Source organism: Hypanus sabinus, chromosome 24 (genome assembly GCF_030144855.1).
Source record: "Hypanus sabinus isolate sHypSab1 chromosome 24, sHypSab1.hap1, whole genome shotgun sequence".
In the NCBI taxonomy this organism is placed as follows: domain Eukaryota; kingdom Metazoa; phylum Chordata; class Chondrichthyes; order Myliobatiformes; family Dasyatidae; genus Hypanus; species Hypanus sabinus.
In genome coordinates, this window is record NC_082729.1 from 27,929,273 (window position 1) to 27,954,700 (window position 25,428).

General features: G+C 51.7%; 1 protein-coding gene across 3 annotated transcripts in view; it reads left to right on the forward strand.

The window, feature by feature from the left end:
- Positions 1 to 25,428, forward strand: part of LOC132380580 (sodium-coupled neutral amino acid transporter 3-like) — a 79,700-nt gene that overhangs the window by 40,132 nt on the left and 14,140 nt on the right. For all 3 annotated transcript variants that reach the window (XM_059949498.1, XM_059949497.1, XM_059949499.1), the window contains 7 exons: positions 2,799 to 2,881; positions 8,484 to 8,542; positions 9,449 to 9,595; positions 10,859 to 10,938; positions 12,806 to 12,906; positions 13,941 to 14,065; positions 15,250 to 15,394. In XM_059949498.1, the coding sequence (XP_059805481.1) occupies positions 2,799 to 2,881; positions 8,484 to 8,542; positions 9,449 to 9,595; positions 10,859 to 10,938; positions 12,806 to 12,906; positions 13,941 to 14,065; positions 15,250 to 15,394 (740 nt within the window). The remainder of the gene's footprint in view (positions 1 to 2,798; positions 2,882 to 8,483; positions 8,543 to 9,448; positions 9,596 to 10,858; positions 10,939 to 12,805; positions 12,907 to 13,940; positions 14,066 to 15,249; positions 15,395 to 25,428) is intronic.

Sequence of the window (25,428 nt, forward strand, 5' to 3'; positions counted from 1 at the left end):
AGATGGGGAGGGGTGGAGGGGAGGGAAGGAGTCACAGAGATGGGGGGTCGGAGATGTGGAGGAGTGAAGGGGAGGGAAGGGGTCACGGAGGGGGGTCACAGATGGGGAGGGGTGAAGGGGAGGGAAGGGGTCACGGAGATGGGGGGGTCACAGAGATGTGGAGGGGTGAAGGGGAGGGAAGGGGTCACGGAGATGGGGTGTCACAGAGATGTGGAGGGGTGAAGGGGAGGGAAGGGGTCACGGAGATGGGGGGATCACAGAGATGGGGAGGGGTGGAGGGGAGTGAAGGAGTCACGGAGATGGAGGGGGTCACAGAGATGTGGAGGGGAGGGAAGGGGGCACGGAGATGGGGGGTCAGAGATGTGGAGGGGTGAAGGGGAGGGAAGGGGTCACGGAGATGGGGGTCACAGAGATGGGGTGAAGGGGAGGGAAGGGGTCACGGAGATGGGGGGGTCGGAGGGGTGGAGGGAAGGGGTCAAGGAGATGGGGGGGTCACAGATGTGGAGGGGTGCAGGGGAGGGAAAGGGTCACGGAGATGGGAGTCACAGAGATGGGGTGAAGGGGAGGGAAAGGGTCACGGAGATGGGGGTCACAGAGATGGGGTGAAGGGGAGGGAAGGGGTCACGGAGAAGGGGGTCACAGAGATGTGGAGGGGAGGGAAGGGGAGGGAAGGGGTCACGGAGATGGGGAGGGGTGGAGGGGAGTGAAGGAGTCACTGAGATGGAGGGGGTCACAGAGATGTGGAGGGAGGGAAGGGGGCACGGAGATGGGAGGTCAGAGATGTGGAGGGGTGAAGGGGAGGGAAGGAGTCACGGAGATGGAGGGGGTCACAGAGATGTGGAGGGGAGGGAAGGGGTCACGGAGATGGGGTTCACAGAGATGTGGAGGGGTGAAGGGGAGGGAAGGGGTCACGGAGATGGGGTGTCACAGAGATGGGGAGGGGTGAAGGGGAGGGAAGGGGTCACGGAGATGGGGGGGATCACAGAGATGGGGAGGGGTGGAGGGGAGGGAAGGAGTCACAGAGATGGGGGGGTCGGAGATGTGGAGGAGTGAAGGGGAGGGAAGGGGTCACGGAGATGGGGGGTCACAGATGGGGAGGGGTGAAGGGGAGGGAAGGGGTAACGGAGATGGGGGGGTCACAGAGATGTGGAGGGGTGGAGGGGAGGGAAGGGGTCACGGAGATGGGGAGGGGTGGAGGGGAGTGAAGGAGTCACTGAGATGGAGGGGGTCACAGAGATGTGGAGGGGAGGGAAGGGGGCACGGAGATGGGAGGTCAGAGATGTGGAGGGGTGAAGGGGAGGGAAGGAGTCACGGAGATGGAGGGGGTCACAGAGATGTGGAGGGGAGGGAAGGGGTCACAGAGATGGGGAGGGGTGAAGGGGAGGGAAGGGGTCACGGAGATGGGGGGGTCAGAGATGTGGAGGGGTGAAGGGGAGGGAAGGAGTCACGGAGATGGAGGGGGTCACAGAGATGTGGAGGGGAGGGAAGGGGGCACGGAGATGGAGGGTCACAGAGATGGGAAGGGGGTCACGGAGATGGGGGGGTCAGAGATGTGGGGGAGGGAAGGGGTCACGGAGATGGGGGGTCACAGATGGGGAGGGGTGGGGGAGGGAAGGGGTCACGGAGATGGGGATTCACAGAGATGTGGAGGGGTGGAGGGGAGGGAAGGAGTCACAGAGATGGGGGGTCGGAGATGTGGAGGAGTGAAGGGGAGGGAAGGGGTCACGGAGGGGGGGTCACAGATGGGGAGGGGTGAAGGGGAGGGAAGGGGTCACGGAGATGGGGGGGTCACAGAGATGTGGAGGGGTGAAGGGGAGGGAAGGGGTCACGGAGATGGGGTGTCACAGAGATGTGGAGCGGTGAAGGGGAGGGAAGTGGTCACGGAGATGGGGAGATCACAGAGATGGGGAGGGGTGGAGGGGAGTGAAGGAGTCACGGAGATGGAGGGGGTCACAGAGATGTGGAGGGGAGGGAAGGGGGCACGGAGATGGGGGGTCAGAGATGTGGAGGGGTGAAGGGGAGGGAAGGGGTCACGGAGATGGGGGTCACAGAGATGGGGAGGGGTGGAGGGGAGGGAAGGGGTCACGGAGATGGGGGGTCGTAGGGGTGGAGGGAAGGGGTCACGGAGATGGGGGTCAGAGATGTGGAGGGGTGAAGGGGAGGGAAGGGGTCACGGAGATGGGGGGTCACAGATGGGGTGGGAAGGGGTCACGGAGATGGAGGGGGTCACAGAGATGTGGAGGGGTGGAGGGGAGGGAAGGGGTCACATAGATGTGGAGGGGTGCAGGAGAGGGAAGGGGTCACGGAGATGGAGGGGGTCACAGAGATGTGGAGGGGTGGAGGGGAGGGAAGGGGTCACGGAGATGGGGGGGGGTCACAGAGATGGGGAGGGGTGAAGGGGAGGGAAGGGGTCACGGAGATGGGGGGTCACAGATGGGGAGGGGTGAAGGGGAGGGAAGGGGTCACGGAGATGGGGGGTCACAGATGGGGAGGGGTGAAGGGGAGGGAAGGGGTCACGGAGATGTGGAGGGGTGCAGGGGAGGGAAGGGGTCACGGAGATGGGGCGAATTGCAGGGGAGAGATCATGAAGACGGGGAGGGGTGGGAGGGTCACAGCGATGTGAAGGGGTCACGGAGATGGAGGGGATCACAGAGATGGGGAGGGGTGCAGGGGAGGGAAGTCGTCACAGAGATGGGGAAGGGTGTGGGGGGGGGGTCGCAGAGATGCGGAGATGGGCGAGGGGGAAGGGGTCGTATTGTGTGCTCCGTCAGTAACCTCCGTCTCTGCCCTGTCCGCAGTATGTGGTACCTCGATGGGAGAATACTGATCATCATCGTCAGCTTGCTAGTCATTCTCCCCCTGGCGCTGATGAGACAGCTCGGTGAGTCTGAGGAGGGAGGGGTGTCTCGGAGGGACAGGTGGTTGTTTATACACTCGGTTCAAAGTTCAACGTAAACTTATTATCAAAGTACGTAGATGTTGCCAAACCACCCTGAAAGTTCTTTTCATTGCAGCTATTTATAGGGAACTGTAGGAAAACTGACTTGCAAAAGGTGGCAAGTTTTAAAAAATAATACTGAGAAAGTGAGTGATCAGGTTGTTGAAAGTGAGACCATGGGTTGTGAAATCAGTTTAGCGTTGAGGTGAGCTGGTAGGAATCAGAATTCAGAATCATGTTGAATATCATCGGCACAACTCATGAAATTTGATGTTATGTGACAGCAGTACAGTACACAGTTGGAACTGTGAGTTACTGCAAGTCTACAAATAGTTAAATAAGCAATGCAAAGAAAGGTAGTGAGGTAGTGTTCACGGGTTCAGTGTCCATTTAGGATCGGATGGCAGAGGGGAAGAAGCTGTTCCTGAATCAACGAGTGTGTGCCTTCAGGCTCCTGTACCGCCTTCCCGATGGTAGCAATTGCCCCCCCCTCCCCCCATACCAAATGGCGATGCACAGTTAGAAAGCTCTTCACAGTACAGCTGTAGGAATTTGCCAGTGTCTTGGGTGTCACCAAATCTCCTCAAACTCCTAATGAAATATAGCCGCTGCATTGCCTTTTCGCAATTGTGTCGATATGTTGGGACCAGGTTAGATGCTGACACCCAGCAACTTTGAAACTGCTCTCTCCCTCTCCACTTCTGATCCCTCTACGAGGACTGGTGTGTGTTCCCTTGTCTTACCCTTACTGAACACAATCAGTCCTTTAGTCTTAGTATGTATTCTTGACTTTTGCCAACGATAGTTGTACGGCAGGCAAGTTTATATGTGGCCTTTGAACTGTGCCTGGCCACGCAGTCGTTACAGGGTGATATCTGTTCCTGAACCCGGTGGTGTGGGACCTGAGGCTCCTGCACCTCCTTCCCAATGGCAGCGGTGAGAAGAGAGCATGGCCTGGGAGCTGTGGGTCCATTTTGTGGCAGCGCTCCTTAATCGTAGAGAAGTGCAGACCTGAAACAGACCCTTCGGTCCGTCTAGTCCATGCTGCCTCATCCTGTCAACCTGCATCCTCCGTGCCCCTCCCATCCACGGACCTATCCGAACTCCTCTTTAGCATTGAAATCGCATCCACGCCGGCAAACATTTCACCTTTAACCCATGACCTCTAGTTGTACTCCCAGCCGACCTCAACCTGCTTACGTTTGCTCCTGATAATTCTCTACACCACCCAGTGTCTTCTGTGTTCCAGGGAATAAAGTTCTAACCTATTCGATCCTTCCCAGTCACTGCAACGTTTTTGTGCGCAGTGGTGGGGAGGGCTTTGCCCGTGATGGACTGGGCCGAATCCACCAATTTCAGTCCCTGGGCATTGCTGTCTCCATCCCAGGCTGGCCAGGGCACTTTGATTGGTATCTATGGTACCCCTCTACTCCCTGGGAAAAGGTCTCCTGGGGCCACTGTGAAAGCTTGCCCCTCACATCCCCAGAGACACACCACTGCTGCCCCAATGGCCAGTTTTAACTCCTGGGCATTAACAGTTCGGGCTGCCCCACTTCAGGATGAGCGTTGCAGCTTTGGAGAGGGTGCAGAAGAGGTTCCCCAGGTTCTCTTCTAACGCGAAGAGGCCTTCCTGTTAGATTGTGGTAACTTGCATTTTATTCTTCCTATATTTATATTTACATCCGGATATTATATTTATATCTATACAAGATTATGAGAGGCACAGATAGAGTAGACAAGGAGTGAGTATCTGTTTCCCAGAGGGCATGCATTGGAGGTGAGAGATAATTCAGAGAGTGACGGATGCCTGGTACCGTGGTCGAGGCTTTTAAGAGACGTTTCGATAGGCCCATGGATGTGATGAAGATGGAAAGATATGGACATGGTGTCCAGGAGGGATTAGTGTCTGGGGTTTTTTTTTGCTTTTCGGCTGGTTCAGCACAACATTGTGGGCCAAATGGCCTGTACTGTTCTGTGTTCTAATATCGTATGACCTGTCCTGGGCCCAGCACGTGGATGCAATCGTAAGGAATTTACGCCTGCGTCTTTCGTGGGAGGTTCAGCCAATAAACCTCTCCAGACGTACCGACACGTACCGAGATAACAGCGAGAAGCTTGCCTCAGATCAGAGTGCTTTGTGCAAGGGGCATTGAGGTACAATGAGATACTAGACTCTACAAAAGGTTTTGTCTTACAGCTAGGGTGCCTAAGACTTTTGCGCAGTACTGTAGTAATTTTATATATTGCACTGTACTGCTGCCACAAAAAGAACACGTTTCATGTCACATGTGAGTGATGGTAAGCCTGATTCTGAGAAGGGGCTATTGTGGACTGAGAGTGGGAAGGGGGCAGAGAGAGAGAGCGGGAAGCGCCAGAGAGACATTCTGTGATGATCAATAAACGCAATTGTTTGGAATTAAGTGACCTTGCCTGGTGTTTCAGGGCTGGGTGTGTCTGCACCCTCACAACCCCCTGCCCCTGGCACTCCTTCTCTGCCCCCTGTCCCATACCCCTCCTTGGCACTCCACCCTCGCCATGAACACCCTTTGGTCCCACGTTGACAATTACTGTGCAAAAGTCTCAGCACGCTAGCTATACACCAAGGCATTTGCACAGTTCCATTAAACAATAACAATGGAGAATAAAGTTAACCATTATAGAGAAAGTGCAGACAAGCAAATGATCATAACTAGGTAGATCGTGAGTCCACTTTTTCATTCAATAGTCTGATAACGGCGGGACAGAGGCCGTCCTTGAGCCTGGTGGGACGTGCTTTCGGGCTTTTGTATGTTCTGCCCGATGGGAGAGGGGAGAGGAGAGTGCCCGGAGTGGAGTGTGTGTGGTCCTCGATTACTCTGGCTGCTTTACTGAGACTGAGAGAGGCGGTGACAGAGTCCGCAGAGGGAAGGCTGGTTTCCGTGGCGTGCTGAGCTCGGTCCATACCTCTCTGCCGTCTCGAGTGATCACGTGTGGGCCAGTTGCCATTAGCAAGCCGCCATGCTTTCTATAAAAGTTGGCGAGGGTAGATGTGGAGATGAGGAGTTTCTCCAGCCTCCTGGGGAAGGTGAGGTTTCTTGGACCAGGAGAGGCTGTTGGTAATGGGCTGCAGAAGGTGCCCCGGCTGGTTGCAGTATGGGCTGGGACTGGAACTTGGATGCACAGGAATATAATCATCTGCAGAGAGTAGTGGACTCGCGGTCACATCCCTCCTCAACGATGCCCACCATCCGAGTGTTGCCAACTCTCTCACTCAGTACTGAGCCAGGGTCTCGACTGTCCTCCCCACAGGCATCGCCCGATCTGTTGAGTTCCTGCAGGAGGGGGTTTGCTGCTCATTAATTGGTGCAACCACCTCTCCTGGATGTGGAGTGTGGAAAGCCTCAGAATGGCAGGTGGTGACTAGTGGGGTGCCACAGGGCTCGGAATTGGGACCACAGCTGTTTATGATTTACGTCAACGATTTAGATGAAGGCATTGAGAATAACATCAGCAAGTTTGACATGTGATGAGGACGTTAGGAGAATTCAGGGTGACTTGGATAGGCTGGGTGAGTGGGCAGATACTTGGCAGATGACATTTAATGTGAATAAGTGTGAGGTTATCCACTTTGGGAATAAGAACAGGAAGGCAGATTATTATCTGAACGATGTAGAGTTAGGTAAGGGAGAAATACAAAGAGATCTAGGAGTTGTTGTTCATCAGTCACTGAAGGTGAATGAGCAAGTGCAGCAGGCAGTGAAGAAGGCTAATGGAATGTTGGCCTTTATTACAAAGGGAATTGAGTACAAGAGCAAGGAAATCGTCTTGCATTTGTACAGGGCCCTGGTGAGACCACACCTGGAGTATTGTGTACAGTTTTGGTCTCCAGAGTTAAGGAAGGACATCCTGGCTGTAGAGGAAGTGCAGCATAGATTCATGAGGTTAATTCCTGGGATGTCAGGACTGTCTTACGCAGAGAGGCTAGAGAGACTGGGCTTGTACGCGCTGGAATTAAGGAGATTGAGAGGGGATCTGATTGCAACATATAAAATTATTAAGGGATTGGACAAGATAGAGGCAGGAAGTATGTTCCAGATGCTGGGAGAGTCCAGTACCAGAGGGCATGGTTTGAGAATAAGGGGTAGGTCATTTAGAACAGAGTTAAGGAAAAACTTCTTCTCCCAGAGAGTTGTGGGGGTCTGGAATGCACTGCCTCGGAAGGTAGTGGAGGCCAATTCTCTGGATACTTTCAAGAAGGAGCTTGATAGGTATCTTATGGATAGGGGAATCAAGGGATATGGGGACAAGGCAGGAACCGGGTATTGATAGTAGTTGATCAGCCATGATCTCAAAATGGTGGTGCAGGCTCGAAGGGCCGAATGTCTACTTCTGCACCTATTGTCTATTGTCTATTGCAGGCATGGGCAAACTACGGCCCGCGGGCCATATGCGGCCCGTTAAGCTTTTTAATCCGGCCCGCAGGACTTGATGAAATTATATTAATAAACCTTGTTAACGTTTTTTCCCCGCAATTCTGGCATTTTCCCAATAGATGACGCACTCTATATACATTGACCTTTGTTGAGGTGCAGTGTATTACTCCACATTTGCGCTTTACTTTGTGACCTTGTGGCGACCCATTTCCTGGCACATCCGAACCGGCTCACAATTAGCCAGCGTTCCGGCTAAGGGAGATAGCCTGCGGGGATTTGCGAGCACAGAGCTCCGCATATTGGCACGCTCTCACTGTTCTGTCATTGTGCGGGTCGTTGTTGAGTTTTGGCACAGGGGACAATTGAATAAGAAGGAGCAGGACAAGTAGACCTGCATCTCCTACCGTTTTTGAAATAAAGACAGTCAGGAGGAGAGTGATGATGATAATATCTTGAAGGATAACAGAATTTTCAGTGCTTTAAAATAATAACTGTTACTATTTAAAAAAGCTGTATTTTATTCATTTAATTTTCAGTGTTTTAAAAGACATTTCAATAAATAGCTAAGTACCATGGGACTTCAAAGACAGATATTTTGTTGTAATGCATTTGTTCATTTTCAATTGAAATTAAAGCACATGTTTTCTACATATACCATGATATTTTATTTTCTCTTATGAGGTGTATTACCAAAACACTCCGTCCATCTGCTCCTGGTCTGGCCCCCCTGTCAAATTTTAGAACCCTTTGTGGCCCTCAAGTCAAAAAGTTTGCCCACCCCTGGTCTATTGTGTCAGGGGGGCTGGGATGTCGCCATCAGTCAGTGAGTGTGAACCCTATTGATGATGTGTCACTTTCTCCCCCCTTTCTCTCATCCCCCATCTTGTTCCCCCTCCGTCCATCTACTCTCCCTCTATCTAATCCCTCTCCCTCCCCTCTCTCCTTCCACCACACTCTCTCTCCCTCCCTCTCTCTCCTCTCCCTCTCTTCCTCTCTCCCCCCTCCCTCTCACCCTCCCCTATCTCTCTCTTCCCCCATCTCCATGTCTCTTCCTCTCACTCTCTCCCTCTCCCCCACTCCCTCTCTCTCTCTCTCCCCCCATCCCTCTCTCTTTCCCCTGTCCCTCTCTGCAGGTTACCTGGGGTACACCAGTGGCTTCTCATTGACGTGTATGGTTTTCTTCCTAATTGCGGTGAGTGTTTGCCCCCCCTAACCTCGAGGTGCATTTTCAAATGTGCAACTCTCAAAAAAGAAATCTGTTTGTGCTCCCAGTGTGGGTCTGACCCAGGGATATGGAGATGGGATCTGTGCACGGTTGTCCTGGTGTGGGTCTGACCCAGGGATACAAAGATGGGATCTGTGCACGGTTGTCCCGGTGTGGGTCTGACCCAGGGATACAAAGATGGGATCTGTGCACGGTTGTCCCGGTGTGGGTCTGACCCAGGGATACGGAGATGGAAACTGTGCACGGTGCTCCCGGTGTGGGTCTGACCCAGGGATACGGAGATAGAAACTGTGCACGGTGCTCCCTGTGTGGGTCTGACCCAGGGATACGGAGATGGGATCTGTGCACGGTGCTCCCGGTGTGGGTCTGACCCAGGGATACGGAGATGGGAAATGTACATGGTGCTCCCGGTGTGGGCCTGACCCAGGGATACGGAGATGGGATCTGTGCACGGTGCTCCCGGTGTGGGTCTGACCCAGGGATACAGAGATGGGATCTGTGCACGCTGCTCCCGGTGTGGGTCTGACCCAGGGATACAGAGATGGGATCTGTGCACGGTGCTCCCGATGTGGGTCTGACCCAGGGATACGGAGATGGGAACTGTGAACGGACTCCCGGTGTGGGTCTGGCCCAGGGATATGGAGATGGGAACTCTACACTGTGCTCCCAGTGTGGGTCAGACCCAGGGATACGGGGATGGAACTGTACATGGTGTTCCCGGTGTGGGTCTAACCCCGGGATAGGGAGACAGGAACCGTGCATGGTGCTCCTGGTTTGGGTCGGACCCAGGGATATGGAGATGGGAACTGCAATTGATGCTCAGGGATGAGTTAAACCATGGAAAGTTTTAAATACTGTTTTCCTCTCCTGCAGATTATCTATAAGAAGTTTCAGATACTGTGTCCCCTTCCGGTGTTTGGAAACGAGACCCATGTCAGCACAGAAACTGTTTACCTCAATGGGAGGAACTACACAACAGAAGACGAATGTACAGCAAAGCTCTTCACCATTAACACACAGGTACAAGGAACCCTGACCCTCCCCAGGATGGGACGGTGTGGAGGGAGATTCACTCTGTGTCTGACCCCGGGAGTGAGTGATGGGACGGTGTGGAGGGAGCTTCACAATGTGTCTGACCCCGGGAGTGTTTGATGGGACAGTGTGGAGGGAGATTCACTCTGTGTCTGACCCCGGGAGTGTGTGATGGGACGGTGTGGAGGGAGATTCACTCTGTATCTGACCCCGGGAGTTTGTGATGGGACGGTGTGGAGGGAGTTTCACTCTGTGTCTGTCCCCGGGAGTGTGTGATGGGACGGTGTGGAGGGAGATTCACTCTGTGTCTGACCCCGGGAGTGTGTGATGGGACGGTGTGGAGGGAGCTTCACTCTGTGTCTGACCCCGGGAGTGTGTGATGGGATGGTGTGGAGGGAGTTTCACTCTGTGTCTGACCCCGGGAGTGTGCGATGGGACGGTGTGGAGGGAGATTCACTCTGTGTCTGACCCCGGGAGTGTGTGATGGGACGGTGTGGAGGGAGCTTGTCTGATTAGTGTCTGTGTGTGTTTGATGGAAGGGGTTGTTGGAGGAGGGCCAGGTTAGGGACTGCATTCTGTAGACAGGGCGACCAATGAGGTGGAGGGAGTGTGTTGGGGGGTGGGGTTCCGGTCGAGTGGGCTGCTCTGTCTCAGAGGGTGTCTAGTTCCTCGAGTTGTTGGAGCTACACTCGCCCCAGGGAAGTGGGAAGTGTCCTGTCATGTTCCTGACTTGTTGGTGTGGAAAGGTAATTTGGCGGATGTGGAGTGCATGGACTAACCCCACCCAGGCAAGTTACACTCCTCATTTGTAGATGTGGGGCAGGAGGATTTGCTCTGTTGGGGTTAAGTCACTCATCACAGGATCCCTCCCCTCGGCCCCCCTCTTGTGGCCCCTGTGTGTGGTCCAGAGGAGTTTCTGGTCTCAGGTGACAGTTGGTAATCGAGGGATGGTTAGGCCCCCCTCTCTCTCTTGTTGGACCTGTCATACATTTTGTGTGCGGGGGGGGGGCTGTTGGGGGAACTCCTCCCCACCTTGGCCTGGTTTTCGGATCTCACTGCGGGCACACAGGCTGACTGATGTTGATCAGAGTGCCGTGTGTCTATTGCAGTGCGGTAGTGCACAGCCAAAGCCCCTCCTTGCTCTCGGTCCCAGGAGCTGCAGCCTGGAGGTGCAGAGGCTGCAATTTTTGAGGATATTTGAGGGGGTGGGGGTGTGTATATTGGCTCATCCTTCTCTGTTTAACCCCATAGACGGCGTACACAATTCCCATCCTGGCCTTTGCTTTCGTCTGTCACCCAGAAGTCCTGCCGATCTACACTGAGCTCAGAAGGTAAATGTGTGAGGGGATGGATCTGTCCACGATCCCATCCACAGTTTGTCCTTGTCCCAGTAGTGTGTGATGGGACGGTGTGGAGGGAGATTCACTCTGTGTCTGACCCCGGGAGTGTGTGATGGGACGGTGTGGAGGGAGATTCACTCTGTATCTGACCCCGGGAGTGTGTGATGGGACGGTGTGGAGGGAGCTTCACTCCGAGTCTGACCCCAGGAGTGTGTGATGGGACGGTCTGGAGGGAGTTTCACTCGGTGTCTGACCCCGGGAGTGTGTGATGGGACGGTGTGGAGGGAGATTCACTCTGTGTCTGACCCCGGGAGTGTGTGATGGGATGGTGTGGAGGGAGATTCACTCTGTGTCTGACCCCAGGATTGTGTGATGGGACAGTGTGGAGGGAGATTCACTCTGTGTCTGACCCCGGGAGTGTGTGATGGGACGGTGTGGAGGGAGATTCACTCTGTGTCTGACGCTGGGAGTGTGTGATGGGACGGTGTGGAGGGAGATTCACTCTGTGTCTGACTCCGGGAGTGTGTGATGGGACAGTGTGGAGGGAGATTCACTCTGTGTCTGACGTTGGGAGTGTGTGATGGGACGGTGTGGAGGGAGCTTCACTCTGTGTCTGACCCCGGGAGTGTGTGATGGGACGGTGTGGAGGGAGATTCACTCTGTGTCTGACCACAGGAGTGTGTGATGGGACGGTGTGGAGGGAGATTCACTCTGTGTCTGACCCCGGGAGTGTGTGATGGGACGGTGTGGAGTGGGATTCACTCTGTGTCTGACCCCAGGAGTGTGTGGAGGGAGATTGTGTCTGACGTTGGGAGTGTGTGATGGGACGGTGTGGAGGGAGCTTCACTCTGTGTCTGACCCCGGGAGTGTGTGATGGGACGGTGTGGAGGGAGATTCACTCTGTGTCTGACCCCAGGTGTGTGTGATAGGACGGTGTGGAGGGAGATTCACTCTGTGTCTGACCCCGGGAGTGTGTGATGGGACGGTGTGGAGGGAGCTTCACTCTGTGTCTGACCCTGGGAGTGTGTGATGGGACGGTGTGGAGTGGGATTCACTCTGTGTCTGACCCCAGGAGTGTGTGGAGGGAGATTCACTCTGTGTCTGACCCCAGGAGTGTGTGATGGGACGGTGTGGAGGGAGATTCACTCTGTGTCTGACCCCAGGAGTGTGTGATGGGACGGTGTGGAGGGAGATTCACTCTGTGTCTGACCCCAGGAGTGTGTGATGGGACGGTGTGGAGGGAGATTCACTCTGTGTCTGACCCCGGGAGTGTGTGATGGGACGGTGTGGAGGGAGTTTCACTGTGTGTCTGACCCCGGGAGTGTGTGATGGGACAGTGTGGAGGGAGTTTCACTCTGTGTCTGACCCCGGGAGTTTGTGATGGGACGGTGTGGATGGAGCTTCACTCTGTGTCTGACCCCGGGAGTGTGTGATGGGACGGTGTGGAGGGAAATTCACTCTGTGTCTGACCCCGGGAGTGTGTGATGGGACGGTGTGGAGTGGGATTAGACTAGGGTACCGTTGTAGGTGCAGCCGAAGAAGGTGTCCTTGAGCCTGGTGGTCTGTGCTCTCTAATATTCATATCTTCTACCGAATGGGAGAAGGGAGAATCTCGGGGTTGGGTCTGGTCTTTGGTTAAGCTGGGTGCTTTACCGAGGCTGTGGGAAGTGAAGTGGAGGTTGGGTTCTGTGACGTGTTCATGGGCAGGGCATTTGCTCTGATGGACTGTACATTTGGACTGTATCTGGAAACTGAGTGTCACTGGGGATGTGCTGAAACTTGGTGGCCTTCCGAGGAGATGGAGGTGCTGGCATTTTGAGCTTCAGACTGAGATCCTGTAATCTTTCTCCTGATACAGCCCGTCAAAGGTCCGAATGCAGAAGGTGGCAAACTTCTCCATTTTGGCGATGTTTATCATGTATTTAGCTACAGCCGTCTTCGGCTACCTGACATTCTATGGTAAGGTGCACCGTCTTCTTTCAGATTGGACCCCGGGTCAGCCTTGTACTCAGAGCCGTGTACAGTTCCCGTCTCCGTATCCCTGGGTCAAACCCACACTGGGAGCACAGTGTACAGTTCCCATCTCCGTATCCCTGGGTCAAACCCACACCGGGAGCACCATTCACAGTTCCCATCTCTGTACCCTGGGTCAAACCCACACCGGGAGCACAGTGTACAGTTCCCATCTCCGTATCCCTGGGTCAAACCCACACCGGGAGCACAGTGTACAGTTCCCATCTCCGTATCCCTGGGTCAAACCCACACCGGGAGCACAGTGTACAGTTCCCATCTCTGTATCCCTGGGTCAGACCCACACCGGGAGCACTGTTCACAGTTCCCATCTCTGTATCCCTGGGTCAGACCCACACCGGGAGCACTGTTCACAGTTCCCATCTCCGTATCCCTGGGTCAAACCCACACCGGGAGCACAGTGTACAGTTCCCATCTCCGTATCCCTGGGTCAAACCCACACCGGGAGCACAGTGTACAGTTCCCATCTCTCTATCCCTGTGTCAAACTCACATCGGGAGCACAGTGTACAGTTCCCATCTCCGTATCCCTGGGTCTAACCCACACCGGGAGCACAGTGTACAGTTCCCATCTCCGTATCCCTGGGTCAGACCCACACCGGGAGCACAGTGTACATTCCCATCTCCGTATCCCTGGGTCAAACCCACACCGGGAGCACCGTTCACAGTTCCCGTCTCCATGTGCCAGGATTAGAATGTGTTTCCGGTGCAGAATACACAAAGGTTTTGGGTGGGGGGCGCATGTAGTCCTGTGGAGAGATGCTGTCATGACCCTGACGTTTTGACGTGAGGGAGAGAGGGGGCTGAAAGGCCTTGGTGTCAGGAGATACCACCGCAGTACCCCCATCCCCGATCTCTGCCCTGCCCGGTGGGCACGCGGAATATCACTGTTAGTTCAGAGGGATTGGGTGGCTGTTTGTTCGAGAAGAGCACCGGTAATCCCCTCTCCCTCCTGTGCCGCAGGGTCAGTGGAATCTGAACTGCTTCATACGTACAACAAGGTCGACCCACTGGACACGCTGATCCTTTGTGTCCGTCTGGCCGTGCTGGTGGCCGTGACCCTGACCGTTCCTGTGGTCCTCTTCCCGGTGAGTCCGCACCCCTCCCCTTGGCCGTTTTCTGCTATCCCCTCTCCCTGCTTTGGGTGTTTTTTTCTCTCTCTCCACTATCTCTCTCTACCCCACTCTCCTGCCTTCTCCCCATAACCTTTAACATCCTGACGCATTTGCTTTAACTAAACCCAATGACTGGGCCTCCACAGAGGTTTGTGGCAATGAATTCCTCAGATTCACCACCCTCTGGCTAGAGAAATTCCTGCTCATCTCTGTTCTGAAGGGATGCTCTTCTATTCTGAGGCTATGCCCCCTGGTTCTAGACTCTCCCACCATAGGAACCTTCCTCCCCACATCCACTCTATTGAGCTACTCAATTTCATCATCTCCTGAAAATCCGGCCTGAAACATCAACTGTTTATTCCCTTCCATAGACACTGCCTGACCTGCTGAGTTCCTCCAGCATTTTCTGTGTGTTGCTCTGGATTTCCAGCATCTGCAGAATCGATGATGTCGTATAGGACACAGATTGGGGAACCTACCTCCCCCTTGTCTCTATTTTCCCATTTCCTATTCTGGTTCTCCTATCTCTTCTCACCTGGCCTGTGGTGCCCCTCCTCCTTCCCTTTCTCCTATGGTCCACTCTCCTCCTCCTATCAGATTCCTTCTTCCACCTATCACCTCCCACTTCACCTTCCAGCGTGTACTCCCTTACTTATTCCAGTTTCTGCCCCCTTCCTGAGGCGTCTCAGCCTGAAATGCCCACTGCTTATTCCCCTCCATAGACTCTTCCCGACTTGCTGAGATCCTCCAGCATTTTGCACGTTACTCTGCGTTCCCTGCATCTGTGTTCGTCAAATTTTCCTGGTCTTGACTCCTGACGCCTCTCTCCCCTTTCTTGATCTCTTTGCCTCTGTCTTCGGTGAGAGGTCGCCTGCCGATGAGCCCACTGACCCTCGTTGCTACCTGGGGTTGCAACTCTTCCCACTCTGCTTCTCTCCGCTTCTCAGTCCCTCTGTCCCTTCCCCTGTCTGTTCCCGGGATGAGATCTTCCGTCCCAAAAAATCCAAGACATCCTCTTTTTAAAATGCCAAGTCCATTCACCTTTCTATCTGCTTGTTTCCAGTACTTAGTTGGTGGTGGTGGGGTTTTTGGGAATTTCGGGAGCTGCCTCCCAAGCCTCTGCCTGACGTCTCTCCCTCCTCTGGGGCTCTCCGTAGATCCGTCGGGCTATTCAGCAGCTCCTGTTTCCCGGGAAGGCCTTCCGATGGCTTCGACACACCATCATAGCGATCTGCCTGCTGATCTCCGTCAACATCCTGGTCATCTTCGTTCCCAACATCCGGGATATATTTGGAATTATTGGTAAGCGGGACGGAATATGGGGGGAGGGGGGAGGCGCAGACTGACGTGAATTTGCTGTGTTCTCTCTGTGACGATTCACGCCCCGGGAATGAAAGGGTTAACGTATGACAAGCGTTTTGGTGTCTCTGAGCCTGTGTGCGTTGACATTGAATGGGTTAATGTACTAGGAGCATTTGGCAGTTCAGGGCCTGTTCTTGCCTAGAGAGAAGAAGGCAGGGGGAGTTTCGTTGTAACGTACCGGATACAGAAAAGCCTGGCTAAAGTGGCCGTGGAAAGGATGTTTCAAATAGTGTGCGAGTCAGAAAGTACTTGCTGAGGCTTTGGTCAGATTGCACTTGGAGTATTGTCAGCAGGGTTACCTAAGACAGGCTGTGCTGGCATCGGACAGTGTTTCACCACAGTGATCTCAGGAATGAAAGGGTTAACATATGAAGAACGTCTGTTGGCTCTGGGCCTGCAATTGTGGGAGTTTACTTGTTACAGACACCTGTTAGAGTGCATTCTCCAGATAGCTTATGAGCTCCTTCAGCCTGGAGCAGGTGTCATCAGGTGGTTCCCAACCTTCACAGAGTGTTTCGACCCTTAACCACGACACTCTCCAGTTGGTGGGCCGGCAGTGGTGGCCAAATCACTGCCCATCTACTCCTGGCTTCCAGCTTCCCTCCTCTCGCCTACTCCAAATCCCACAAGAGGCTCGTTCTGCCTCTTCCCCCCCCCCCCATGAGCTGCTTGTGTTTTGCTTTCTTTCAGGCCCAGAGCTGGCAACTACCACCATGCTGATTTGGCTGGGAAACCTCTGCAGCTGATCTCCACAGGGAACAACCATGTCTGCCATCCCTTGTCTTTGCACTCCTGCACTAAGATCTGGTACTTCAAGGCCTTTCTCTCGTGGGCTTCTTCCCATCCCTCCTCCCACGGCACCGTCAGCTCAACCAGAATTATTTTCTGGTCTTCAGTTGACCACAATACAATGGAGGGTTGTGTGCACCACCTCGGGGAACTGCAGCCTCTTTCCCACATCGACCCTCATCTCCCAGGACCTGGCCGTTAGCAGCAGATTTGCCTTTAGTGGTTTGGTTATGAAAGATCTGGCTCCCCCTTTGATGAAGCTGATGGCCTTCCTCAAATCTGTGCCAGCCGTCCTCTTCTTGCATCTCTTTCTCTCCAGTGTGTCAGCAAGAGCCAGCAGCACCTTATCATGGCGCCACCTATACCGTCCTTGAATTAGAGCTGTTTTACACTCAGACAGTACATGAGCCAGTGTCCCCTTTTGACCACAGAGCTTACAGTCCAGGTCCTCTCTCATCCCCCACGTGTACAGATGTAATGGCGAAGGAAGGGTGCCATACACGGATCGCAAGAGGAAGGAAATACGGAAGGGCTCCAGTCTCCATAACTCTACCCATGAGATCTTGTGCTTGGGGAGATCCCATTTTGTTCAGACACCCTGGGACACTTGTTCCACTGTCGTTGACATCCACACGGATCCGTACTTCTGCCTGTACCATGTCTCGCCTGTTCCTTATGCTTGCGTTTGCCTGCTGCTGGAAGTGAACTGTGCCGAGGCCCTGCCGCCCAACACAGGGGTTGCCGGTGATATCTCTCAGCTTCAGAGAACACACCACCTGCTGTACTGCTGCATTGGCTGCCCACTTGCACCCAGATCTGCTTCTTTACCAGATCATCATTGGAATCTCTCAAGCTTAATAGCCACCTTGAATTCCTCCACAACAGATGACAGGGGAAGTTGCAGCTGCCCGGATCAAATATAGAGGCCCACCAAAGAGAAACTTGGGGGAACTCCAACCATCTCCGCAAGAGGAAGGAAATCGGGAGGAATCGGCATCGAGAGGAAAACCAACAAGCTCCTGCGGAGACTGCCCTCTACGGCAGTCATCGGGAACTCGTGAAGTGTGAAGAGCTGGAGAAGCCTGGGCAGAAGGCCGTATTGGTACAGCCAGGTCTTGAATTTACCAGAAAGTCGGGATTTGTTGATCTTCTTCAGCCATTCGTCTGTCTGCTTCATAGCATTGGTGACATTGGCCCCATCTATCAGTGACGCATTAAACCACTTGCCCCAAGCATTTTATCAGGTTATCTTCGATGGAAGGGATGACCTGACCCTGAACTTGGAGGCTAAACTTGCTAGTTACTTTACCCTTTCTGATCACCATACACCTGGACTTCTTGGCCTTGAAGGACATCCTCGCCCAAGTGGCTACATTTTCCAGGGTTTCCAATACCCGTCTTGCTTGGACATGTGACACAGTTATAGTGATGTCGTCCATGAACCCTCGCAGATACGGCTGGGCAATGCGAGACTCCAGCGTCGGGCCACGGGTTACATCTTCTGCTGCTGATATCAGGAGGTTCACTCCCATAATAAGTAGGGTAGGGGAGATGGTGCACCCTGTTGGAATCCCCTTCTGGAGGTCCTTTCAACTAGATGCGAAATGGTCTGATGTAAACCTGAGTTTGAATCCTCCTAGGCAGCTGGTGATCATGTCTCAAATAGCCACTGGGATGTAGTGGTCAAGTCCTTCTGGTGTTACGTACCTCATAACTGGGTCACTTATCAACAAAGATAGAGAGGTCCATTGAAGTCTGATGGTACTATTTTTAACAGTATTTATTGATAAAAATACACAAAATAATGTCAATGCAAACATACAGATAATATACGTCATCAATACTAAATCTAAAAGCGCGGGTCTAATAATAATCAATAAGAAATAGCTCTATCGTTGTCTAGGGGATAATGTATTGTCCGATGGAATTATAAAAGTCACTTTAGTTCACTCAAGTTGCAGCTTTTTGGTTTGAGAGAAAGACGGGTTAAAACTTGCCCAGTCCTTTTATGATGTCAATCCTTCGAGAGTCGTTGGGAGTTGATTTCCCCATTGTTAGCTAAAAACCGTTCTTCCGTGGTCAAGGCACACCGATTCCGGGGCAAATGGAAACGGACGCACGTGGCCTTCCACCAGCTTTTGCTATTACGGGATCGCTAGCGTTTCTTCTGGTGCGTCTGAGGGGCTGTTCCCACAGACCCTCTTTTATCCTGACTCACAGGGTCGCAGATGTCAATCAGGTAGGGATGATGCAATCCCTCCACCAACCAGCCCACTTTGCCTGAGGGCTTCCACGAAGCACAATATTTTAATACACAATTCTGTCTCCAAGAGACAATGGCCGTTTCCCGTAGCTTTATATCGCCGGAGGGGTCAAGACATTCCAAACGTCTCTCTCTCATTTCCTGGGTCTCCTGAGCTGAGTCAATAGTGATCTTGTGATTCTCACAAAGGAAGGGTCTACCCGCACCCTTCGGCCCCTCAGAGCTGTGGTACATTCATAACACTAGGATGAGGTCATGTGGAACAGACCCGTGGGTGTTCGCGAGGTCTAACCAGACAACTGTTAGGTCGCCTTTTTGGCCTCATTTGGGATCAAATGGCTAATCACTGAGGTGTGTTCCAGACACCCCGAAAAGCCTGGAATGCCGCCTGGATGGATGTGTTGATACAGTGGTTTTGCGTCATGTAAGAAGTCAGCTTTCTTGCAGGCACAGAAAAGAAAATCTTGCATTCCACATCTCGGAGAGAAATTGTTCTAAACTGGGCAATTGTGGAGGAATCCTCTTCCTTTAGAATAAAGCACCCCTCTGCCAGTTTCCAGCTTGATGGAATAGAAGAAAGAGGGGGAAGATCTCATTGAAACCTATCAAATATTGAAAGGGCCCGGATAGAGTGGATTTAGAGAGGATGTTTCCTATGCTGGGGGAGTCTGGGACCAGAGGGCACAGCTCCAGAACAGAGGGACGTCTCTTTAGAACAGAAATGAGGAGGAATTTCTTTAGCCAGAGGGAAGTGAATCTGTGGAATTCATTGTCACAGAAGGCTGTGGAGGCCGAGTCATTAAGGCAGCAATTGGTGGGTTTTTGATTGGTTGAGGAGGGTTACGGGGATGGGGGAGAAAATTAGCCATGACTGAATGGGGGGAAAGCAGATGGGGATGGGCTGAATGGTCTGTTTCTGCTTCTATATCTCATGCTGTTGGAATATGTGACTGTATCCCTCCACTCTCTGCATATTCAGTGCCTGGCAAGGAGCCTCTTGAATGCATTCCAGGTACCCACCATTCTGTGTGAAACAAGCTTGCCTCACACATCAAGGTCTCATCGGTGGATCAGAATGAACATGCCAGGGATTCACGGACTTTATTAGAACAGTTGAAGATCATGCAGAGTCTTCTCCCAACCAGGAGATCCACAATCTGCTGAAGGCCAGATCAGAGGCATTCGAGCCTGGCGACCAAGTAAATTACCAGAGGTACGACCTCCGGAAAGCCAGCTCACACCTGAAGTGGCGATTGCAGACTAAGCTTGAATCAACGAGGGACGCTCGACAGTTGTGGCAGGGCTCGAATGCGAAACCAAGCCAAGGGGATTTGCTTCCAGATGAACTCAGTGCCTTCTGTGCTCACTTTGAGTATCAAAACAGGGAAGAACCATCACGAGCTCCCACAGACCCTGTGATTTCAGTCTCTGAGGCCGACCTGCGAGCATCCTTCAGGAGGGTGAACCCACAAAAAGTATCTGACCCAGACGGGGTACCTTGCCTGTGCTGATCAACTGGCCGGAATGTTCACTGAGATCTTTAACCTCTCCCTTCAGCAATCTGCTTCATGAGGATTCAATGACCCCGGTACGTAACAAGAACGTAACCTGCCTGGAAGACCCAGGTAGCACTCGTATCCACAGTAATGATGTATTTTGAAAGGTTGGCGATGAAATAAATCAGCTCCAGCCTCAGATGTGACTTGGTTCTGCTCCAATTTGCCTACCGGAGGAACAGGTCCACAGCAGATACCATCTCATTGGCTCTTCTTTGAACCTCGGACAGCAGGGGTGCAAACATCAAGTCGACTACAGCTCAGCATTTAACACCATCATCCCCTCAAAACTAATCAATGAGCTCCAAGACCTCGCCCTCAATACCTCCTTGTGCAATTGGATCCTGGATTTCCTCATTTGTAGATCCCTGTCAGTTTGGATTGGCAACAACACCTCCTCCACAATCTCCATCGGCACAGGGGCACCACAAAGCTTTGTGCTCAGCCCAAGCTTTACTTGCGTTATACCGCTGAGTGTGGTTAAGCACAGCTCCAATGCCTTACAGGTTTCCCCCGCTATTCGAAGGTAGAGCGTTCCTATGAAACGGTTCGTAAGCCAGAACGTCGTAAAATGAAGAAGCAGTTACCATTTATTTATATGGGAAAAATTTGCAAGCGTTCGCAGACCCAAAAAATAACCTACCAAATCAAACCAAATAACACATCAGGCCTAAAATAACAGTAACATATAGTAAAAGCAGGAAGTATTGATAAATATCTGATAAAAATTGCAATACTTTTCTACAATTATTGCAGCACTGTCCACTGCAGCGAAAATCTCACGCAAGCGCTGTCAGCAGAACTCGCGGCAAAAGCACACGGCGCAATCACTCCCGACAGAAACACTCGGTGCAATCGCTCCCGGCAGGAACACACGGCGCCATCGCTCCCGGCAGGAACACACGGTGCAATCGCTCCTAACAGAAACACTCGGTGCAATCGCTCCCGACAGAAACACACGGTACAATCGCTCCCGACAGAAACACACAGCACCATCGTTCCCGGCAGGAACACACGGTGCAATCGCTCCCAGCAGAAACACGGTGCAAGCACTCCCGGCAGAAACACTCTTTCCAGTAACCTTTAAGCTATGAAGCACCAAATAACATATAAAAATACACAGCCTATATAAAGTAGAAATAATATACGTCCAGTGTAGTTTCACTTACCGGAATCGGGAAGACAGCAAGCACACTGATTGTGTGTTAGGCTGAGTCGTCGGAGGTTGGGGTGGTGGGAGGTAGAGGAGACTGGGGTGTCATCTCATCGTCGTCTGTTTCCATCAGAGCAGGCTGGTCACCTTCTTCTTTGCCTGCCTCAATGTCGAAGGTCGAGGTTTGTCATCTGCTATGGCTGATGTGGAAGGCTTGAAAAACGACACTATGCTTGACTGCTTAGCCTCGCACATTTTTCTATCAAACATTTCTTTGTAAGCACTCAAACCATCCTGCAAATATGCCCTAACCCTACGTACCCTTTCAAAACTAAAGTCATACTTTTCTGCAATCATTGCACTGTTGTCAATCGCAGTGAAAATCTCACACAGTTACTTCCCATTCAGTTCCTGGACGACTTCACTTTCAAGTTCGCTACCGCGTTCGGTTTCAATTATTATCCTTTCCTCTTCCATCAGCTCTTCATCTCTCAGTTCTTGGTCATGGGATGCCAAAACCTCTTTAACATCATCTCTGTCAACTTCCACAAACCCTTAGCCAAACTCACTATGTCCTTACTTTGTTCACCACGATCAAAACGCTTAATTATGTCTAGATTTACACTGTGTAACACCTTTATGCGCTCTTTTAGGCTTTTCCGATACCTTAGAACTCATCTTGCTAACGGATGCACAAAATAAATCAACATAGAGCACAGGTGCCCACAGGCATGTGTTCAAGCGATGCATTTCAGGGAGAGGAGCTAGTCTGCTTGGTGCGCGCTGCCTTTTTTCGTAACAGTAAAAACACCTTCTGTTAGCGAAAAAAGGTAACGGTAGGTCTTTCATAACAGCGAGTTGACGTAAAGCGAATGCTCGAAAAACGGGGACACCTGTATTCATATTTGCTGACAACACCACTGCCATTGGCTGAATCAAAGGTGGTGACAAATCAGCACACTAGAGGGAGATTGAAAATCCGGCTTGGTGGTGCCACAACAACAACCAACGCCAGCAAGTCCAAGGAGCTGATTATTGACTACAGGAGAAGGAAACCAGAGGTCCTTATTAGAAGGACAAAGGTGGAGAGGGTCAGCAACTTACATTCTCATGTGTTATAATTTCAGAGAACCTGCCCTGAGCTGTTACGAGGAAAGCATAGCAGTGCCTCTACTTCCTTGGGAGTTCGCGGAGGTTCAGTGTGACATTTAAAACTTCAACATATGTCTATAGATGTGTGGTGGAGAGTATATTGACTGGCTGCATCACAGTCTGGCATGGAAGCACCAATGCCCTTGTACAGAAAATCCTACAATAAGTAGTGGATACTGCCCAGTCCATCATGGGTAAAGCTGTACTCATCACTGAGGACATTGACACTAAATATTGTCACAGGAAAGCAGCATCCATCCTCGGGCTCCACCTCCCAGGACAACCTCTCTTCTCACTGCTGCCATCAGGAAGGAGGTACAGGAGCCTCAGGACTCACACTACCAGGTTCAGGAACAGTTATTACCCCTCAACCGGCTCTTGAAACAAAGGGGGATAATTTCAATTGCCCCATCATTGAACTGTTCCCACAACCAATGGACTCGTGAGCAAGGACCATTAATCTCAAGTTTCAATATTTCTAACTTTCTTATTTATTTATCTAATTAATTTTGTATCTGCACAGTATGTCTTTTGCACACTAGTTGAATGCTCAAGTTGGTCGGGTCTTTCATTGATTCTGTTACGCTTCCGTTGTATTTATTGAGTGTGCCCACAAGAAAATGAACCCCAGGGTTGTATACGGTGACATATATGTACTTCGATATGAACTTTAAATCTGCACTCACCACTTGCATGGCAGCTTGTTCCACGCTCACATTCCTCATGTTCCCCTTAAACATTTTGTAGCAGTGTGCTACATGCAGCGCTAAAATTACGACACGGAGTCCGGTAATTGCAGTCAAAGGAAAAACTTTATTCAAAATCCTCAGCCTCACTTTTAAGCCTCCCTCAACCTGCCCCCCGTGGCGCAGAGTCTCCAAAGCTCTGTGCTCGCAAACCCCCGTAGGCTATCTCCCTTAGCCGGAAAGCTGGCTAATTGTGAGCCGGTTCGGATGTGCCAGGAAATGGGTCACCACAATTTCACCTTTCAACCTCAATCCATGACCTCTTTCTCTAGTCTCACTCAATCTGCTTGCATTTATCCTATTTGTATCTCTGTATATCTCCCCTCAGTCTTCTGCATTCCAAGGAATAAAGTCCTAACCTGTTCATCCTTTCCCTATAACTCAGGCCCTCCAGTCCATGTAATGTCTTTGTCAATTTTCTCTGTACTCTTTCAATTTCATAGATACCTTTCTTCTAGGTAGGTGACCAACACCTTGCCAGGGTCAAAATGTCTAATACTAAAGCTGGATTAACCTTCATTTGTTACAACACAGAGAGGAGGCAGGAGAATGGGGTTGAGAGGGGAAAAAAATAGCAGAGCAGACTCGCTGGGCCAAATGGCCTAATTTTACTCCAAAGCAACACACACAAAATGCTGGAGGAACTCAGCAGGCCAAGGACTTGCCGTGGATAAGAGTAAACAGTTAACATTTTGGGCTGAGGCCCTTCATCAGGACTGGAAAGAAAGAGGAGGAGGTCAGAATAAAAAGATGGGGAAGAAATACAAGGTGGTAGGTGATAGGTGAAGCAGAGAGGGGAAGTTGATTGGTGAAAGAGGTAAAGGGCTGGAGAAGGGGGTATCTGAAAGGAGAGGACATGGGAGAAAGGAAAGGGGAAGGAGCACCAGAGCAGGTGAGAGAGGGAAGTGGGAATGGGGAATGTTGAAGGGCATTACCAGAAGTTCCAGAACGATGCTCATGCCATCAGGTTGGAATCTTCCCAGACAGAATACGAGGAGTCCCTCCTCCAGTCTGAGTGTGGTCTCATCGCGGTCGTAGAGGAGACCATGGAATGACGTGTCAGAATGGGAATGGGAAGTAGAATTGAAATGGGTGGCCACCGGGAGATCCCGATTTTCGTGGCTGACGGAGCAAAGCGGTCTCCCATTCGACTTTGGGTCTCGCAGGTAAACAGGAGGCTACACCAGGAGCACTGGATACAGTAGGCGACTCCACAGACTTACCTCACCTGGAAGGACTGCTTGGGGCCCTGAACGGTAGTGAGGCACTCGTCCTGTTTGCAAGGATAAGTGCCAGGAGGGATAGAAGCTCTTACTGTCTTTATATCTTAAACAACTTCAGCGTAATATCCCAACTCCTGTGCTCCGTACTCTTGATTCATGTGCTGGACAGTTTGACCCTGGGAAACAGATACCGGCTACCTGTCTCTGCTTCTCCTAGTTTCATAAAAGATTCAAAGTACATTTATTATCAAAGTACGTATGCGGTTCACCACCCTGAGATTCGTCTTCCCACAGATTGAAACAAGGAAGCACCTTGGGGCCCTTTCAAAGAAAACATCCGACACCCAACGCGCCCAAAACAAATCGTGCAAACCGAGTGAATGATAAACAGAATATTAAAGACCAAACTGCGGAGTTGGTGAAGCAGTTCAGGAATGCTCAGATTGTCAGATCTCCCCACAGCTTCCGCCGCTCCAGAGCAAACAACCCATGTTTGTCCAACACCATCATCGCCCCATGCCCTCTAAACCAGGCAGCACCCTGCTGAACCTCTCCTGCACCCTCTCCAGAAAGCCCACACACCCCTCCTGTAACAGGGCGACCAGATCTGAATTAAATATTTCAGAAGCTGCAATGTGACCTCATGACTCTTAACTTGATGCATACACCTTCCTTGCCACGCTATTGACTTACGTGGCCACTTCCTGTGGACCCAAGATCCTCTTGTACAGCAACGCTGTTAAGAGACCTGCCGCATGTCAAAGTCCATTTATTATCCAGGTTGCCATATGCTACCTTGAGATTCATTGTCTTGCAGGCATTTACAGGAATAAAAAACCAATAGAATTTATGGAAAACCATACATAATCAAAGACTAGCAAAGAACCAATGTGCAAACGAAAACAAGCTACAAGTAAAAAAATAATACCGAGAACACGAGATGTAAGGAGTCCTTGAAAGTTAGTAGAATAATTTCAGAGTTGAGGTGAGTGAAGAGGTTCAGGAGCCTGATGGTTGAAGGGTAGTAACTGTTCCTGAACCTACTGCGTTGGGACCTAAGACTCCTTTCTGAAAGTAGAATTTGTTACATTT